Source organism: Buteo buteo, chromosome 3, assembly GCF_964188355.1.
Source record: "Buteo buteo chromosome 3, bButBut1.hap1.1, whole genome shotgun sequence".
Classification (NCBI taxonomy): Eukaryota; Metazoa; Chordata; class Aves; order Accipitriformes; family Accipitridae; genus Buteo; species Buteo buteo.
In genome coordinates, this window is record NC_134173.1 from 20,363,195 (window position 1) to 20,378,631 (window position 15,437).

General features: G+C 37.6%; 1 protein-coding gene across 8 annotated transcripts in view; it reads left to right on the forward strand.

Annotated features, from left to right (window-relative positions):
• The window catches only part of ANKRD12 (ankyrin repeat domain 12), a 69,487-nt gene that overhangs the window by 34,724 nt on the left and 19,326 nt on the right, over positions 1-15,437 (forward strand). For 6 of the 8 annotated variants that reach the window (XM_075022995.1, XM_075022991.1, XM_075022997.1 and 3 more), the window contains 4 exons: positions 3,636-3,782; positions 5,526-5,726; positions 9,942-10,084; positions 11,718-11,865. In XM_075022995.1, the coding sequence (XP_074879096.1) occupies positions 3,636-3,782; positions 5,526-5,726; positions 9,942-10,084; positions 11,718-11,865 (639 nt within the window). Of the gene's footprint in view, positions 1-317; positions 1,267-3,635; positions 3,783-5,525; positions 5,727-9,941; positions 10,085-11,537; positions 11,601-11,717; positions 11,866-15,437 lie in introns of those variants that run through there. The other 2 variants (XM_075022998.1, XM_075022999.1) reach the window with 2 other exon arrangements.

Genomic DNA, 15,437 nt, shown 5'->3' on the forward strand with positions numbered 1-15,437 from the left:
AGTGGATGATCAGGTGCATCTGCTGTAGTCCTGAGACTTTTTTTTGTTTGTTTGTTGTTGAACATATTAATTTTCTGTATTAAACTGTTTAGATTTACTGAAAACACATATGAAGTCTCACATAAATGTTAATAAAATTGTTTCTTTTTTTTAAGGGTATAATTTTAAGTGTTAAGGGCATAATTACAGTATAACTTGGCAAGAGTTGTGTTCTTATTTGGTACTTTTAATTGGTAAGGTCTCAGAAGTGCTTTGCAAACACTGTGTTAATAAAGAGTAATACAAGAATAATTTGCTCCACCACTGAAATGCATTGGAATATGTAGGGGAGGATCTTCATGTTTGACAACACTAAACATGAGATGGGGGTAAGTTGCACTCATTTACTTAGTAGGCTTTTCTAACAAAATAATTAAAAGAAACTAAACCAAACCCCAAAACCCAACAGATAAAAATACCTGGAAAAGTACACTGTATAGTAAAAAAGTAAAAGCTAGATCATCAAAAGATGTATTTCATTTATTTTGATGTATTATTTTCTCAAGCTGAGTATAGCTATAAAATTGTAAGAAATAATTCTGAATGGAAATGAATGTGTTTTTCAAGAAAAGAAGCATAAGCAGTAAATAGCATAAGCTAAGAAACAGCAGATCATGGCAGACAAACTGAAATATGTTGTTTTGATGGAAGTACGAAATTAGTCAATGAAGGGTATACTGTACATTATCCTCAGAGAGGATATTTGCAGTGAAAAGTTGAAAGTACATTTTCATTGTAGGTTTTCTTTAAATTTTCCTATGCAGATGTTGTACCAACAGGGCAGTAGTGTTGATTTGGATATTGAATGTATTTTTAGATATTCAGGAGTATGAGATGCATGCAGTTTAGAAAAATCTCATCAATTACTTCTGTAAAGGATCTTTTTTCCTTTTTAAACATGATGGATAAATTTGCAGGGTTTTTCTAATATGTACCTAGGTCTGTAGCTTTCCATTCTTTACATAGTCTTGCTCATAATTGCTTAGTCTGTAAAATCATGTATTTCTTATTTGGTCACTTTGGCATTCACGATATGCACTACTTACGTGCCTTCCTCTGCCTCAAGAGCATTGCATTACTAGAGCCTGTGTATGCAATCAAGCTTAGAAGATGAGATCTAGAGAAGGCTAGGAAGGCAGCAAATGAGTTGAGAAGAAATGAATGACACAAGGAGGGCCACAGAGAGGGCCTAAGGCAGAAGTGGAGAAAATCAAAAGATAAAAAAGGGTGAGTTTGGGGCTTAATGAAACAGGGAATGGTACATGGTTAGGAACCTCAAAAGGACTTAAGCTTCTAATTTGTAATTTTTATTAATTGTTGGTGCTCTGAAATAGGTTAGTAAAGTTTGCCTCAGTGGAGTCTTCTGTTTTAAGATTTTCTGCTTTTGCAGATGACAGATTTTTTTGTTTTTAAAATGAGGTGTTTAAGGTTGAGATTTAGGATAGGAAACTGGCAGACCACTATAATCATAGGGATAGTAATAAAAAGAAAATCCTCCCCCAACCTTGACTGTAGCTTAATTGCATTTCCACTTTTTTTTTAGTATGGCCCAAAATACTAAGATTAACTAAAACCGGATGAACAGTGCCTCATCAGGTGGTAATCAGTCACAGTGAGAGTAAGATGAAATAACTTACTACACAAGGAGTTGAAAAGTTCAGTGTGGCAGCCAGGCTTATTTAACCAATAGTAACAACCCCCAACCAAGCCTCAACCAATTCCCAGCCAAATTCTAGTATGGCTGAGTCTGATTAATCAGTCCAACATCTTCCCCTGGCTCTGCCTCCCTTTCATTTATTACATATTCCCCATTGTAATTTTTAGATCTCAGCTTTGTTTCATGTTCTTGCTTGCTTTATGGGGGTTAGCACATCAGCCAGCCACAGAGGAGAAAGCAAGCAGTAGACATCCTTACTGAATTCTGTCCCTATCTTTGTGGTTGGTAGTCCAGCCTGGAGGGTGAGTTGGGTTTATTCATGACTGTAGGGTTCAGAGTCCTGTTTGGCTGCTTAAAGGCCTTTTGGGAAAGGTGGTTGGTAGGGAAGCTTCCAAAAGGAGAAGGTGTGGTAGAGTGAGCAGGATCTCTGGAAAAGCTAATACTGAACCTGGGCTTTTAAGGAGACAACCAAGGGAATTATTTGCTCAGAGTTTGGAGATGTTGTTTTTGTTGGTTGAATCTGTTAGAGGAGTCTGTTAGAGTACTCTTCAGACCATTCCTTCTTGACACTGGCAGTTAGAAATTTTTTTTAACTCTTTCAAAAATTTTAATTCCAAGTCACCAAATACGTGACTAAGGTTTCTTAAGCCATCTTTTACATCCAGTGCATTCATATTCAAGTAGTAATCTTGGGGGCTTTGAAGAAAAAGGTAAACATTAGATCTAACATATAAGTAATGTAAGCTGCTTACAAAATATAAAATGTTGAATTTGATAAGAACTTGTTAAGACAAAAAGAGCAGTTGCCTGGAAAGACGAGATAATTACAGCAAATGAATGATCTTCACTACACATAAATGAAAACTAATATGTCTCTAGAAAATACAGTTAAACAATAATGACCAGGTAGGGAGATCTATGGAAAACAGTTGTACCAAAAGAAATTTGATGCATTGAGAGTTTGTACTTGTTTAATGTTAAGGTCGTTAAATACTGTTCCAGTTAAAAGTGATTTAGTCGAAGTCGCTTAATCACAAATCAGTTGTTTTCTATCATACTTTAATCTAAATGTCTGTGTTTGGTTTAGGAGACCTTTATACAGAAAAATGAAGGAAGAACTTTTGAAAAGGATGGAAGACATAGACCAAAGTTTCCAAATTACGCAAATAAAATTCTAGTTTTTAAATTTGTTAGATATTAAAAAGTCATCTCATTTCAGAGCACATTTAACTAATCTGAAGATCTGTGGGAGTTTGTAGGTACTGAATAGCTTTAGAAATTACCTGTTTATTCAGATGTGTAATTTTAGCTCCTGGTTTAAATCTTAGACATGAAATACTAAACTACAGTAAATATGCATAAAAGGAAAGAAGTTATGTATATAAAATAACTGTATATTTTTGAAGGATATGAATTTTGGAGAAGAAATTGCTTTAAGGTGAAGTAACAGGATGAGTTTGAGAGAAACAATCTTTTATCCAATTACCTAAAAAATACCAGTATTAAAAAGTCTTTTCCTAATTTTTAACGTGGTGTCTTGAGAGAAGTAGAATAGAGCACAGTCTTGAGTCAGTATTCAGGGCTGAAAGTTGACTAGCTGATCTTACAGAATTTTTTTAAGCGCCTGACTTGATTCTCTGAAAATTAAAGTTGTGACATACACAGTCTTCCTGCTGTAAAACAGGTTTTTCATCTTTTAGAATTTTTTAGTAATCTTCCTTACAGCTTACTTAAGTGCTTTAACTCAGTAGCTTATTATCTCGATATGATTAGAACAGGTAATCAAAACTGATGCAAATGCAGCAAATTAGAGATGCAATTTCTGTTTTTCATCACCTGCCATCAATCACCAGTTCACATACCTTAAAACAATGTTTTATTTCTAGAAAAATGCTCTAATAGAACAGCAGTTTCAGTTTTTAAATGTTAATATTTCCAGAGAAGGAAGGTCCGGAGAAAAAGAAAATGAAGAAGGATGCTGGAAATAAGAAATCAACACCAGTTAGTATTCTTTTTGGTTATCCTCTGTCAGAGCGCAAACAGATGGCACTTCTCATGCAGATGACAGCAAGAGACAACAGTCCAGGTGATCTTACAAAGTTAACAGCTTTCTTCCTTCTGCCTGTTTAATTCTACCCCAATCAGAATATTCTGAACCCTACTGGTTTTCAACAATCCCTGGTTTTTATTGAAAAATTTTTAAATTATTAGTAATTCTGGTAAAACTATTGTGCATTGACAGGTAATTTGATGAAAAATTCTTGACCTTCTCTATTTATGCGCAAAGATTTGCATCATGATAGCTGTAAAACCTGAAAGTCTCTTTTCTTCTTCTGATTATTTTTGCCTCTCAAACACCGTTCCATATACATTAATTAAAAACTGAAATACTGTTTTTTGTGAAGTTTAACTACTGTCTCATTGCCTCCATTTGGAGTAGAATTGTAATTAGAAGAAAACTGGATTGTCTCCTTGGGATTTAATGGGAGAGGAGAGACACCTTGTTTTTTAATTCAGAATTTCAAGCTTTCCTTGATCCAGTTGTATTTAAAAAATCTTCATGTATGTATATGTTTTACCCATATAATGTTTTTACAAATTTGGCATTTAAAAGTGAATGGCTGGGTTTTCCTTAAGAGTTTGGTGTCAGTTACCTAATCTTTTACTATCCTGCTGTATTAAAAACAAAATCTGTGTAGAGAAACACAAGACAATTTCATGGCAGGAGGAGGTATCTTTAAAAAGCTCCTCAGATTTTGGAATACTTTGTGGGTGAAATAAAAAATATTCTTTAGTCTCTCTTGCTGGGGAAGTCTACCCCATATATGAAAACCCTTGAGTCCCTGGATCATGGATATGTTCTCAGTTGCTTGAGAGATTAAACTCAGGGAATCATGACGATGGAAACAGCCGGACCGGTACGCTCTAGCTCCCTGTTGTGCATCATAAAAGTGGCAGAAGAATTTGGGGCTTCCAGGCTCTCTTCTTTCCATAAAATCACTAGAAACATTGCCTGAAGTTTTGCATACTTTTATTTAAACTGTTACTGAAATAGAACCAGACTGCCTTGGTTAGGGATTCCACTTTTAATTAATAGGCACTATTCAATAGAATAATATTTGAAGGGAAATATTTTAGCTAGAATTCTATGATTTCAGTATATATTTATATTCTTAAAGCACTTTGTTGTCAGAAGCTTATATTCTGTCAAATATATTAATAAGTTTACAGAAGATAATATTTGAACTGACACCCTGTAACCAAAGACTACCAGAAAAATACAGTACAGGCTGTCTCACTGTAGTTTCTCCTTTTGTGTAAATCTGCCTTTGTGGCTTCCCTTATTTTTGAGAATATTTTGAAAAACTTTAGTAATAGTAGTTTACTGTCCAGTCTGCCCAAAAACATTTGTAGTGGCACAACTGAGAAAGTGCAGGGAGTACAATGCACAACCAATATCCGTAAACTGGCATACCACTACATAAAAATACAGTGAAGATATGCTGGAGGAAGGGTTAGCAGGGTAGGTACTGATCTGCACAGTGATGCTTTGTCTTGTTTCAGCAGAATTTATACCAGAATATGTGAACCTTGTATTTTGTATAGACTTCGTCTGTCCTTGAAACCTACTTTAAAAATAGTGAGACTTTGCAAAACACCCTTTTGCGCATTGCAAAAGAGACATTGTATTGATACATGTGAAATGTCAAATATGTCCCTTATTTAAACATAATTATTCACTGGTAGTAGTAGTCTTTGAATACAATTGTTAAATGAAGTAAATATAGTGTTAAATAACTTAGTTACCATTTAAAAACTTATTTTGTAGATTCTGCCTTAAATCATCCCTTACAAACAACACCAACGCAAAAGAAAACTCCAAGCTCCTCTTCAAGACAAAAAGACAAAGTTAACAAGAGAAATGAACGAGGGGAAACTCCTCTACATATGGCAGCAATTCGAGGGGATGTTAAACAGGTTAAGGAGCTAATCAGTTTAGGTGCAAATGTGAACGTAAAAGACTTTGCAGGTAAGTTGATATGTGTTCTCTTAACTGTATGAATTAAATATTACTGCTGAAGTTCTTGTCAGAGGTTTAATTTCAGTTCATGCTATATGCAAATGAAAAATGTAACAAAATTGATGGGAAATTTTTATTTCTGATGGCAGTGGTAGTACTGGGACACTGTAGTCCATAGTATATTAGAATGGTATAATAATACCTGGATGTTTTGGTTGTGGCCAGGGCCTTTGCACACTAGGCATATATAAAAATACATGTGCTTGCTTGCTGAACTTTAAAGAATTATACTAGGCCAAGTCAGTAACTGATAATGGGATTGTAGGCTATGTGAGGAGATGCAAAGTTTAGTAACAGTGAAGGTGGTAGCACTGTAATGTACACTGTCGTCTTACTGTGACAGCTAATACGCATCAAAGCAGATGGGTGTGGTATAGCATGCACTTGTCCTCTAATCTTGCTAGATTAATACTAGTTTTGGTATGTCATTCTCTGCTATGATTTCAGCACTGATTGATAAACTTTAAGGTAAGTTGTAACTTGTACCATATTTTTAGTATCCTTTATTTGGTATCTTTCTTTACTTTTTTTAGTATCTGTTTATTAACTTTTCTGTAAGGAAACATCTGTGCTGCCTATTTGTCAGCAAGGCCTCCTAAATAATTTTTTGGAACCTGCTGGCAAACTTTTGCCTATTTTGCTTTTGATACTCTCACGGTAGTTAAGTTTCTACAGGTTTTAGTAAAAAATCTCCAGGAGAGTAAATATGAGATCCCCAAAGTAATGCTTCCACAGAAGACAGAACCTGCAGTTTTGAGTTCAGTAGGTGCCAGCTGTTGATTGGCTAGGCACCATATTAAAGACATTTGCATACTGAGATAAGCCAAAGTACCTGCTGGTTTTTCCTCAACCAGTGTAAATGGGCATGAGACTTAGGAGCTGGAGTATTGGGTAGACATTTAGGGCACAGAAGGGGGTTGGGGTAACAAGGAGGGATGGAAAGAGTTAAAGGAAGTCTAAATCAGAGGATAAAGGGTTTGTGCAGAGGTTGTTGTGGAGTTGGGGGCTAAGAGACATCTATAAAAAGATAGAGTTCAGTAGATGTTTCTCTCTTAAATGCAAGGACAACTCTAAAAAAAATAATACAAGTATCATGTGCACATTATATCAACAGCATAACAAACTGTTTCTAACCTTCTACCTCTCAACATTAGCCATTATACACTGGCTTTTTTGCATCCACAGTACAAGTGGATTATGGCAAAGTGAGGAAATAAATATAAGAAAGAGCCATGTTGCTTTTGGTTATGTTCAGAAAGACTGTGCTTCCAATGCAAAAGGTAATGCTGAAGAAAAGGTGACAAAATTTGTGAGGAGTTGCTGGCATATCAAGGGAATAAAGAGGATGTTGAGAACGCTCGTTGGTATAATTAACTGGCAGCACTAGCAGTTTCAAGTTTTTATAGAGTCATTGCATAATAGAAGCAAAACCATAATGAAGGTCTGAATGAGAGTTTTGACTAGACCTACAGTGAAGCCTGCTAAAGGTGCTCAGTTTATGGGTCTGAATGGTAATAAGGAGAATTATACTCTCAATGGGAGTAGTGAGATGAGCTGAGGTAGCAGGCCCCAGTGAGAGAAATATGGTTCAATTAGTTGTCAGCTCTAACTTGACATCAGGAGAAGATATTAATGAGATGGACTAAAATTTTGATTTTAGGTAAGAAACAGATCAGTGATTTCTTGGTCGGGTAGATGAATTTGTGTTTGAAGATGAGGCTGCCCAGGACTCATTTGTAGAGGAAGAAGAGAAAGGAAGCAGAAGTAGAACCCGGTGGGATCTTCAGAGAAGTTGAGAGGGGAGATGGGAAGAACTTGTTGAAAGAGCAATTTTAGAAAAAGCAGGGGAAGTTCAGGGGAAGACGGACCCATAGAAATCACAGTGAGTATAAAAACACTTCAAGAAGGGATGTTGTTTTGGGTTAACCTTGGACGGCTGCCAGACACCCACTTAGCTGCTCTCTCACTCCCCCTCCTCAACAGGAAGGAGGAGAAAATAAGATGGAAAAAAGCCCTCATGGGTTGAGTTAAAGACTGTTTGATAAGAAAAGCAAAAGCTGCACATGCAAGCAAAGGAAAAAGAGGAATTAATTCACTACTTCCCATCGGCAGGCAAATATCCAGCCAATTCCTGGGAAGTGGGGCCTCAGCAAGTGTAATGGTTGTTTGGGAAAACAAATGCCATAACTGCAAACATCCCCCCCTCCCCCTTCCTTCTCCTTTCCCTGAGCTTTCATTGCTGACCATGACATTGTATGGTATGGAATATACCTTTGGTCAGTTTGGGTCAACTGTCCTGGCTGTGTCCCTTCCTAACCTCTTGTGTGGGAGGAGGAAGAGAGAAAGCCTTGCCACTGTACAAGCACTGTTCAGCAGTATCCAAAACACTGGTGAGTCATGAACATTGTTTTAGCCCCAAATGCAATGCACAGCACTGTATGGGCTGCTATGAAGGAAGTTAACTTTGTAACTTCATCCCAGCCTGACCTAGTACAGATACTTAACTAATTTTAAAGGCAGATGAATGTATGAGAGGAATGGCTGAGAGCTGGTTCTGAGAATCAGTTGGGAGCAAGTAGTTGTAGACTTCATTCAGAACTCTGGAGGAGGTGTTTGGGATCAAGTGAGATACTTTTCCATTGGTAGTCCAAAGTGAGAAGCAGAGGTTGCTGAACTTCAAAATCCTGCACGGAAGAAGTAGTCAAGAAGAGGTGGAGGATTTGAGCAGTGATTCATGAATGGAAAAAAATAAGAATTTAGGATGCAGTGAAGTTTAGAGGTTTTTAGCTAAGAATTTGACAGAACTAAAGGAGCAGAAAATGAGTTAGTAATGGAGGAGGTAATCCTGCTCATGGGATATCTCCTAGAATGATACTGCCGCGTGAGAACAAGAGTAAAGAAACAGATGTTGAGAACAAGTCAGGACTAGAGTTGGCACGCCAGACATGGTGATAGGATAGAAAGGCAAAGCAGTAGAACATGGAGAAGAATGAATTTTGGGGAGAATTAATAAGGGGAAAGAAGACAGGGATCAGAGGGCTGAGAGCAGAAGGGTGTCATGATTGTGGGTGAGTGGGAAAAGGTCAAATGACAAGAAAGTGGAGAGAGGGAGGTGGTAGCCAGGCAGTGTGGGAAGTGAGTGACCGAAGTGATAACTGCAGAGGAAATCTAGTATATGAAGATCAGGAAGAAGTGTTTTGCTGTAGAATAAAGTAGAAGCTTTTTTTTTTTTTTTTTTTTTTTTTTAATTTAAATGAGTAGCAGGTGAGAAGTTGAGTGAGAGATGAACGTGAGAAATCACCTTACTGGGGGATTAGCTAAATTAGGGGTTTCTTGTACCTCCTCTTCATGGACATACAAGACCATTACTGATTAGTCACTGAGTTCAAGTGAATAAACTCTTCCAGACTTGCACTGGTTTTATATTGGAAACAAAAGTTGAATGCCTTGCCAAAACTGGGCTTTGAGAAGGCATCAACAGCAGGTGAGAAGTTCAGGGCAGCTATGAAGTAGAAGGCATCAAGTTGAGGAGAAGAAACAGAGGTAAGGAGTATAGTGTGTGTGGGTTGACCATCATCTTCAGTTGATGCAAAAAATGAGCACTGAACTTCAGATTATCAATGTGGAAATAAAAATTGCTAAAAATGACTAATATTCTAGGAAATATCAAGAATAATTTCTCCACCAGTATTTATTAATAGCTTGGTATCTAGTCTAATAGCTGCTGAATGTTATTAGTGATTCCTGCTACATGTTCAATGGCTCTAAAGGAGCACTGGTTATGATAATTTGCTATACTTAGTCTTTCCAGTAGTGTGGTTTTCAAACTGTTTCTATATAGAATAATGTTATTTATATATGCCTAACACTGTGTTCAAATGCTCACTAGTCAAAGAATTTCTAATGTGTTTAGCCTGGGGATTTTGTGCCAGATTTTTTCTGTGTTCAGTTTAATCACAGTAAAATCACAGTAAAATTTGGAATTTGGCATGAGGTTTGAAGCTGATAAAGCATGTTATTCATCAGATGGATGGCATTATCTTCCTGCCAACTACTGTGTGTAATTTGAAATGTTTCAAGGCAATAGAGATCTATAGCACAGGAGGAAAAAACAAACTTAAATCTTTGACCTTTCAAACTTACACTTACCCCTTTTCACTATAGGTTGGACACCACTGCATGAAGCTTGTAATGTCGGTTACTATGATGTTGCTAAAGTCCTGATAGCAGCAGGAGCTGATGTGAACACACAGGGCTTGGACGATGATACGCCACTTCATGATTCTGCTAGTAGTGGGCATAGAAACGTGAGTGTACTGGTGTACTGGGAGAGTGGGAGGGGAGTAAATAAGTAGTTTGAAATGCTCAGTCTTTAGAACAAATCTGAACTGTCCTGATTGCTGTCATATGGTTTTATAATTCTGCTTCTGCTGTTTTGGGGGCATCTTAAAGTTGTTTTGGTTTTCTTTGATTCATCTTGCTTTTCATTATACTTCTGTTCCCATATATTTTCTGCCAGTATCTGTTTTCTTAAATATGTAACAGTTTCACTTTTACTTTTTTAATAAATAAACATTTTGGTGACTTTTTTTTTGAGAGAGAGACTTCTACTGTATAGAATTCTCAAAAGAAAAATGTCTCCAAACAGTATACTGTGGGTTTCTGTGTATGTGTATATATATACATATATAAAAAAATATTTAAAGGTATATATCCTACATTTATTTTTATATATTTGTTTATGGACTTTGAAATAGAGCAGTGATGTATATATAGTCTTAATAATTTTTTAAAAAATTTAGCAATAATGACTTAGTGGAGAAGAAAATGGAGCACTAGGTATTTTACATAAATTTCTGAATTTGTTCTTGTTTTCTGCAAACGAGATGCAGAAATTACTCTGCTCTCCCTTTATATCTCTTTTATTTCATTACTATGTGTGCGATCTGCTGTATAAAGCAAAAAATAGAAAATATCCTTAGATCAGGTATACCTTCCAAACAAGATACGCAGTTTGAAAGGATCTTCTGGAAAGGCTAGAGAAATGAATTGTGATAATCTGATTGTGAAATTTTTATTAACTGTTTAGTAACTGTTTCTTATGGGTGTCTAAACAAAAGTGGGTCTTTAGATTAAACTTGCATAAAATTGTAGAGTTTTGGAGAACTGGACCTCTTGCTTGTCTGGTCTTAGCATACCTATCTGGGACAATCTCACTGACACTATGTATTGGAAAAATTCTGAAGTTTCATGTTAACATATCACTGTCTGCTGAATTTCCCATTCCTAGCATGTAGGACAAAAAAAAAAAAAAAAAAAAGTAACTCATAGTGGTTACTGTGCTGAAAATGCAGAGGCCTTGGTATCATTGTAACTTTAATAATTCGTTGCCCTTGATGCTAGAGAAATTGATGATTTTGCTGTATTGTATTCAGTTGGGGATGGCGGTAGTTTATTCCTCCAATAAGATACTTGGATCTCTGTCAGGGCTTTTCTGAAATTCTGTGGAAACCAATAGTACTGCTACTTGAAAAACTTTTCCTGTTCTTAAGAGTTACGTGCTATAAAATTAAGAGCAAGGAGGTGAATCAGCTGCAGAGTAGAGAGCTTGGTAGGTGAGAAACCAGATGAATTGTGTGAGGAAATACTATAACAGCACAAACAAAAGGCCACTGTTGCTTTTCTTTAAGATGATGCTATGTCTGTGTAACAAGAGGACAACTTTTTTTAGTCTTCCTCATTGCCTCTTCTAATGAGCAGATTACATACACCTGGACTTTGCAATCTAGTTGCTGAAGTCTTGCTTTCCAGTCTGTCTCACAGGTAGGAGTTTAGGATTGCATATCACATTATCCACATTTTGTGTGCAATGAAAGATTTTTATGCTGGTCAAGTAATATGCTGTGAAAAACCTAAAACTTCATTTATTTAATGCTGCAGATTGTGAAGCTCTTGCTTCGACATGGTGGAAATCCATTTCAAGCTAATAAGCATGGGGAGAGACCTGTTGATGTTGCTGAAACAGAAGAGTTGGAAATGCTATTGAAAAGGGAGGTGCCCATCTCTGATGATGAGGACAGTTGCTCAGGTAAAACCCATTTAATTGCGTACTTCAGGTGTGTCAATTTGTCTGAAGTCAGGTGGTTTTAATCTTTTGCACAGTGTTAGCTATTCAGAGTTGCTGCAGGTAGCAATTGCTATTGCTAAGGTTGTTTTCCACTTTTAGCTTTACAAGTAGTTTTCAAAACTTTCAATTGAATTATCTGAAATGTTTATTCAGACTTTTTTTTCCCTTCTCTCTCTCTTTAATAAGCCCTTGCCACTCTCCAAATCAGCCCTACCTCAGAATGGTGGTTTTACCAGAGAGAGATACAGAGAAAAATACCATATTTATTATGATATGAAGTGGTTTCTGAGAGGTCTTCTTGGGAGAAAATATCCCCTAAGTCACTTATTTCACATCCTTAGTAGATGAATTGGGAGCTAATGTCTCCCATGGGTATAACTTATTAGTTACACTTACTCAGTAAAGTCCCTGCCCGTGGGGGAATCACTGGTTTGTGAAGGTGACCAGATAGTAGCGTGCTTACATGGAGGCAGTAATTCTTGGCCCCTACTGTATTTCTGCAAGTTAAGGAGCAGGTATCACCTCTTGGGGCACAGAAAGAACTATTGTCTCCTTGGAAGCAAAAGATTCTTGACCATCAGTTAACTTGCTTGAGTGCCAGGCAGGAACTTTTCATTCTACTTTCACAGAATCTTGAGGAATTCAGTTTCTTTTGAATAAAAGAAATGAGGTGGATTGAAAACTGGCTGAATGGCCAGGTCCAGAGAGTGGTGATCATTGGCATGAAGTTTAGTTGGAGACCAGTAACTAGCAGTGTACTTTGGGATCAATACTGGGTCCAGTCCTGTTTAACATCTTCATTAATGATTGGGGTAGAGTGTACCTTCAGGAAGCTTGCTGATGACACAAGGTTAGGAGGAGTGGCTGATGTACCAGAGGTTGTGCTGACATCCAGAGGGACCTCAACATGTTGGATAAATGGACTGACAGGAACCTCATGTAGTTCAACAAGGGGAAATGTGAAGTCCTGCACCTGCAGAGAAACAAGCCCATGCACCAGTACAGAGTAGGGTCTGACCAGCTGGAGATCAGCTTTGCAGAAGAGGCCCTGGGGGTCCTGGTGGACACTAGGTTGAACATGAGTCAGCAATGTGCCCTTACCTCAAAGAAGACCAGTGGTATCCTCGGCTGCGTTAGGAGGAGTGTTGCCAGTAGGTCAAGGGAGGTGATCCTTCTCCTCTACTCAGCATTGGTGAGGCCACAGCTGGAGTGCTGGGTCCAGTTGTGGGCTCCACATTGTAAGAGAGACATGGACATACTGGAGAGAGTCCAATGAAGGGCCAGGAAGATGATGAAGAGACTGGAGCACCTCCCCTATGAGGAAAGGCTGAGAGACCTAGGGCTGTTCAGCCTGGAGAAGAGAAGGCTGACGGAGATCTTACCAACTTGTACAGATACCTGAAGGGAGGGTGGAAAGAGGACACAACCAGGCTTTTTGCAGTGGTGCCCAGTGACAGGACCAGAGGCAGTGGGCACACACTGAAACACAGGAGGCTCACCCTGAAGAGCAGGAAACATTTTTTACTGTGAGGGTGACTGAGCACTGGCACAGGTTGCCCAGGGAAGTTGTGGAGTCTCCATCCTTGGAGATATTCAAAAGCCATCTGGGCATGGTCCTGGGCAACTGGCTCTGGGTGGTCCTGCTTGAGCAGGGGGGTTGGATGAGATGACCTCCAGAGGTCCCTTCCAACCTCAACCAATCTGTGATTTTTGTGAAAATTACATGAGGGAGAGCATTGTGTCACATGATGTGAAAGTCAGTTTCTTTTTCCCTGTCAATAAAAAAACCCAAACCCAAACCAAACCAGCTAAGTAAACAAAAAAAAACCCCAAACCAAACCCCTAGGAATGTTTTCTATTCAAGGTTTCACTGTACTTCAAGCAAAAGCAAAAAAAAGTCATATTGCCCTATGTAGAGCTAATAAATGTTCTGATGTAGCGTTAACTTTTTTGGCATTAGAAGAATAGTCTGAAATACAGTGCATAGTCATTCTGTTTTAAGGGACAGTTATGGCATTGCTCCACAGAATCTACTTAAGCTTAGCCAAATCATTAATCTTAAGAAAAATATTTTTACATATGCATAATAGAAACTTGTAACTATTTAGCAATTGATTCCTCAACAGTTGTCTGTCTGTGCAAGGTATTGCTTAGTTTCCATGGGCTGGTTTCTAAGAGGAGCAGAAAGTTCTCTGCAGTTTCTCAAGGAGTCAGGATTAGAGAATAGGTGATCTGTCTCCTGCACTTTCATTGGTTTACCTTTAGTCATTAAGGAGTAAGCTCTCTGATGTGTTTGGAATGGGGAAAGACTGGTAAGAGCAAAGCAAATAGGGACATGGAAGAGAGAAGCAGCAACTATCTGGTAGGAAAATGGTGAAGGGAAGGCACACACAAGCTACAAGGAGTGGTTAGAGTTAAGGCAGGAAGATGATGGCCTGTACATATGGGCCAGGGAGGGAATATATAAAAAGCTGGTAGCACAGAACTACTAATATGTTTTGGGTGCTACAGATAATATAAAAAGTAATAGGGACTTCTGGGATCTATTTTACTGATACTGTGTTGTTGAATACAAAGTAGCTGAGAAGCCTGCTGGCAAGGTATGTGTCTTAACCATTGTGTACTGGCAGTTGGTCCATGGAGGATCTTATTGGAAATGAGGAGGAATCTTGCAGCAGAACATTTTTTTTTTTTCCTCATTCAAACTTTTAATGTATTGAAACTATCTCATAACTTTTCTTACACTATTATTTCAAACTCTTCTGTTACTTTTTATTCAGTATGTCAAATCTCTGGGTCATGGTACTGAATATTACAATACTCAGTTCTTTTCAAAAAGCAAACTGATAGATTCAGCTGAAGAGGCTTGACTTAGAACCTTATTTGGAGGAAACAATATATCCAGAAAGACTTTTTAAGATTTTTGAGTTCTAGATTTTTGTATGATCAGGTGATGATAACACTCCATATGTTTCCTAAGATTTAATTTTAGGAACAGTTGAGAGGTTTACATTTTGGACTTGCAAGTCCAAGACATCCAGTACAACATACTTGCTCCATGCTATGCACTCGTATAGCAGAGACCAGTTGCAGTGAATTATAGCATAGTCTAGTTTAGGCTGTCCATATCAGGTGCATAAAGATTCATGAGGGAATTTCTTTACATGAGCAGCTCTTTGTCTTTTAAGAATAAAAGCTTATCTGCTGTTGAAACATGACTAAATAGTTCATGTAGAAGAACATAGTTTAGTTTAGTAGTTAGAGAGCATAAGAGTTGATGAATTCCTAGAGGAATAAGACATCATAGTAAGATATCCTTGAGAAAGAGTCGGGTTATGCAGGAATTATGCACAATAGGTGAAGTTTACAATATTTAAAGTGCATTGCTTTGATTAGATTGGGATATAAATGCTAATTAATATTTTTACATACCTGCGTTAGAGCTGTAAAGTGTGGGAAGCACTTTGGTTTCATGACCTTTTGTTTTCTCTTAAAAAGCTTAATTCTAGTGAGAAGGTTTATTGTGTGCTTTG